At 35.8% G+C, this 4583-nt stretch overlaps 1 protein-coding gene across 1 annotated transcript; it reads right to left on the reverse strand.

Moving 5' to 3' along the window:
- Positions 1-390: 390 nt before the first annotated feature.
- On the reverse strand, positions 391-2651 carry LOC137832049 (patatin-like protein 7). Its single transcript, XM_068640021.1, has 2 exons — positions 1611-2651; positions 391-1153 (listed from the first exon to the last, which is right to left on the reverse strand). Exons 1-2 carry the CDS (start codon positions 2541-2543, stop codon positions 776-778), a joined length of 1311 nt encoding a protein of 436 aa, XP_068496122.1. The 5' UTR covers positions 2544-2651; the 3' UTR covers positions 391-775.
- Positions 2652-4583: the final 1932 nt, after the last annotated feature.

Consider the following 4583-nt stretch of genomic DNA (forward strand, 5'->3'; position numbering starts at 1 on the left):
TTCAACGTGCTACGTGGTGACCACTTTTTTTTTCAAAATACTGAGCCTTCTTTAGGATAGCAGCCCTACACAAAAACGTCAATACTGTGTCATGCGCACGTTCAATCGTGCTACGGTATTCATTCTAAATCATGCCTGCAACTCTCCAACTAAAATAGTTTGGACTAAATTAACAAATTTAATGATTATTATTAAGAGTGAAGTTTCATTTCCAACTTTGATTTCAATTTTACTCAATTTGACAGGCGAAACTAAGAAAGACAATAAAATAAACCCACCAAATATCCTATTCTTAAAACTGCTGTAGTTTCCAATTCTTTTAAAAGGATGTAACTATATAATGATTCTGTGTTTCCTTTGGCAACAATTTAAAGGTGCAAACTATTCAAATTTCTGAATTGGTGCTCTCCATTGCATTCATTCAGTGACAATAATATTAGTATGAGATGAGATGTTCTTAGCGAACAGAAAGTACATTTCTCTCTTACAAATCAAGCACAGATCTAACCTTGACCAAAAATCATCCGTGACAATAACCATTTACACAAATCACTATGATTAAATACATGTAATATATACGAAAAAGTAAAGAAAAAAATAAATATAATGTAGGTAGGTAGTAGAAGTAGTAGTAAGGATTCGGTTCTGCACAGCTCAGTCTCAATTTGCCTTAATTGGTCCGAAGCGGCAGCAAACCCAACACCACAAACTTAAAAACTCGCATAAAAATTCAACCCAACAATCAAATCTAACTTTGGATGTTCTTCTCTCTAATCTAACAATTGGAAGACAAAGTGGACAAGGTTGTGGCAGAGGAGGTTCTGCTGGGGGAGGGTGAGGCATTGTTGTTCTTCAACACCACCGTTGGTAGAATACTGGTTTTTCTTCTTTCTCCTTCCTTAATTATCTCTCCCCCAAACAACTCTAACTTCTCCAGGTTGGAACTATTCGCCACCTTCTTCCCCTTGAACAAAACGGCTTCAACGTTCTTCTGCCTCAACATCTCCTCCGAAACTGCCAACAAATCCGACTCCGTTTTGCAGGACTTCACCTGCGCACCCTTGTTCGCCTTCGCCATAACACCGTTTGACTGAATGCGCACATAATTGTTCATCCGACAATCACCAAATGCCATTGATACGGCTTGATCAACCTGCATTATTTTATTTCATTCCCATTAGAATAAATATCTAAACCAATAATTAAAGTAAACCCATTCATTATTATATAATCAAATATGGCGGATGTGTTTGTAAGGTAGTTAACACATTTATTGTCCTTTCCCTAACTACCAAATTAATTAAAGCTCTATATGAACACAGCATATTTTAGCAAATGGTGTATTGTTATCTTTATTGTTACATTTAATTTATAGGGATAAAAAGTAACTGGGCTACATGTAAAAATTAATATCATAATAATTCTAAACTGCTAATGATCTCTTTAATCTAAAGTGTTTAATTAAAAGAACAAGAATAGAATGGCATTAACTAAATTGCATATTGCAATTTATAATATAAATAAAACGTTTAAGAGAAAATAAAATGAAACTTCAAATTATACTTTAATACACATAAAAGAGGAAGATTAATAAATTTGGTAATTCTTACCATATCGGAAGCTCCTTCGCCAGCGATCTTTACGAAACCAGACGGTGATTTAACGGCGTTAAAGTCTGACTCTCCGTTGCCGAGGGAGAGTACGAGGAGGTCGGAGACGCCGTTACAGAAAGGAAACTCGTGTTTGTTATTGAGAACGTGGGTGATGGAAACAGCTGTTGGATTGTTCATTGCAACGCCTCCACCGACGGCCAAGATCCTGGTCCTGCCGTCGATGGACCGCATCTCGGTGGGGCCCGCGAAGGAAGGGTCAGCTGACGTGGCAGCGCAAACGTCGCTCATTTTGAAATCGTAGCCGTCCATTTCCAGCGCGTCGGCGCGCGAGAAAACAAACGGAGCGCGTGTGACGAGGTCGTAGCACGGGATCAGTACCGGCTTCACGGTGTCCTTCAGCGTGCACTCGCCGAACGTCCTTCGGAAGAGCTTCTCCGCCTTGGACTCGGGCCGCAGCACTCGACGAAGGATCCCCGACCGGCGGGAGATCCTGCGACGGTTGTCAGTGAGGAACCTCAGCGCCTCCTCGGCGGTGAACAGCGGCTGGCCATCCTTCCCGCGTGCGAAGAGCAGAGCGACGAGGACACCACCGACGCCGGAGCCAGCGGCAGCGTCGAAGAAATCAGAAACACGCGAGTTCGCGTCGCCGGACTTGCGGCGAAGGCATTCCTCGAGGTGCGCGAGGGACTTCGCGGCGAGGATGCCGTCGGTGGCGCCTGCGCCGTCAATGCAAAGGATCCTCACTTTGCCGGCGCTGTGTTTCGCTGGTTTCGCGTCTATTCCTTTTGGAACGGAATTGGTGTCGGCGTCGCCGTAGCCGAAGAGGAAATTGTTCTCGAGAATGGAGAAGATTTCGTAGGTGAGCTTGTCGACTTGGAAGTTAGAGTCAATCATGTTGAGGTTCATTGGAGATGTGGACATTGCCGCCATTTCTGCAATTGGAGCGAAGTTTTTGTTAGAGAGAGAAAGAGGTTTTGAAGAGAGTTTGTGTTTTGTGTTTGTGTTGTTGAAGAATTGTGATGCCGAAGAAAGGTGTGGAAGGTGGGTATATATAGTGAGGAATGAGAGTGAGTGAATGTGACGATCGAAGAACATTCCACATCCCTGTGGTGGGCGATTAATCGGCACGCGATTTGTGTTTTCTTTTTTTTCTCTGAATTTAATAATCCGTGTTAAAGGATTGGACAGAGTGAGCGAGGGAACTGTTTGCTACTTTTGAAAATAGTAGTAATAGAAGAAACCACCAATTAAAAAGAAAAAAAAATGATAAAACTTATTTAGTGTCTAATAAAATTAAAAAATGTGTTAAAGAATGGGAGGGAATTGTATTTGAGATGGGTGAAACTGATGGTAGTTTGGAAAAACGAAGAGAAAAGCGATGCGTTGAAAGGAAAGTAAAATTGGGAGACCACAAACAAAGTTCCAATTGAAGGACTTTATGGTATGAATTTAAAATGTTGTTGGTGGGTACAGTGTTTGGTTAGTCTTCTTCTTTCTCTTTTTTTGTTGCACCCTTTTCTTCCGTGCTGTTGCTTTATTCTGCTCGCTTTCAATTCAGATTGTAAATTTTAAAAACTTAGTGCGGGGAATGTCATGGTGCTGTTTCGGAAACGGAACTCTCTTCTCCTTATTCTACTCTTTCACAACTATAATATTCCACTTATCATTATTTAAGTAAAAGTGTTTTGCTACACTAAGTTTTTTTTTTCTATTTTTTTAGGAGTGCCAAGAGAATGTTATCTTAAAATATTGTTGTTTTTCACCTGTTTATTATTCGTTAAATCTCATCCATTTCCCTTCAATAGATAAATCATTGTAAAATCAAGTGAGTTTTATACACCATCAACATAAAGATCACTTACAATAACTTTTAGAGTTATTAGTAGATTATTATATTATATGTTACAAAGAGTATATTTTTTTTCTATGCAAGGTACGTAGTATAATAATATTCAAGGCTAAGATACTTTCCTTTTGTTTTAACAATACTTTCCTTTTGTTTTAACAAGAGTACTTTGGTGTGTGTTTTCAATAAAAAAACGTTTTTAGCAATTTATTTCTTAACTTTTTTTTATTTCTTTTAATTAATCTATTACATTTGAAATTGTTTTTCAACTGAGTAACATGCTATTTTATGTTGTTTTGTAAATGCAAAGTATAATTTACATTACAAAAAAATATCTAATGTAAGATATAAAAGAAACATAATATTATAAAAAAAAATCAATGTTAAAATGACATAATGCTCAATAACTATTAAAAAATATATAATTACTAAAATTTCAAAATAAAATATTAAATAAGGACATATTATTTTGTTGATATACGTGATTTTAGAAAATTGATTCTTAGTCGTATTCATGTATTGTTAATTTTGATATTATTTTGCTGATTTACGTAATTTTGGAAAATTGATTATTACTCGTATTCATGAATTGTTAATTTTGATATTCTGTTAATATCAAGACGAGTCTGAATAATACACGTGGATACGATTTTTTTTTATCTCAACTTAAACTTATATAAATACATTTACACCTTGAAAAATGAGTCCTCTTTCTAAACTATTCAAAGAATTTTAATTGAGACACAAAATATCTTCATGAATGTACACATGATGGAAAAAAACGATATTTACATCAAAGTTTTTCAACTCCATATGACATTAAAACTTACTAATATACATCCTACCAGGTTTATATATTATAATTTAATTTTTAAATGATATAAGATATATTTTACTACACAAATAATACACCAAGATTTATAACAAAATTTATTAAGATGTTTTTTTTATAATATTATGTTAAAATAACTTAATACCACAAAATTAATTTCTGAAGTGACATTTACATCTTATCTATATATTATAATTTAATTAAGTGTATAGGTGATGTGAGGTTTCAACCATATATAAGTTGAATATATTTTTAGTTTTTAATGTTTTTGCTAAAACTTGTTTTTTTTTCC

The sequence above is a fragment of the Phaseolus vulgaris genome, chromosome 6, assembly GCF_000499845.2.
Source record: "Phaseolus vulgaris cultivar G19833 chromosome 6, P. vulgaris v2.0, whole genome shotgun sequence".
Taxonomy (NCBI): domain Eukaryota; kingdom Viridiplantae; phylum Streptophyta; class Magnoliopsida; order Fabales; family Fabaceae; genus Phaseolus; species Phaseolus vulgaris.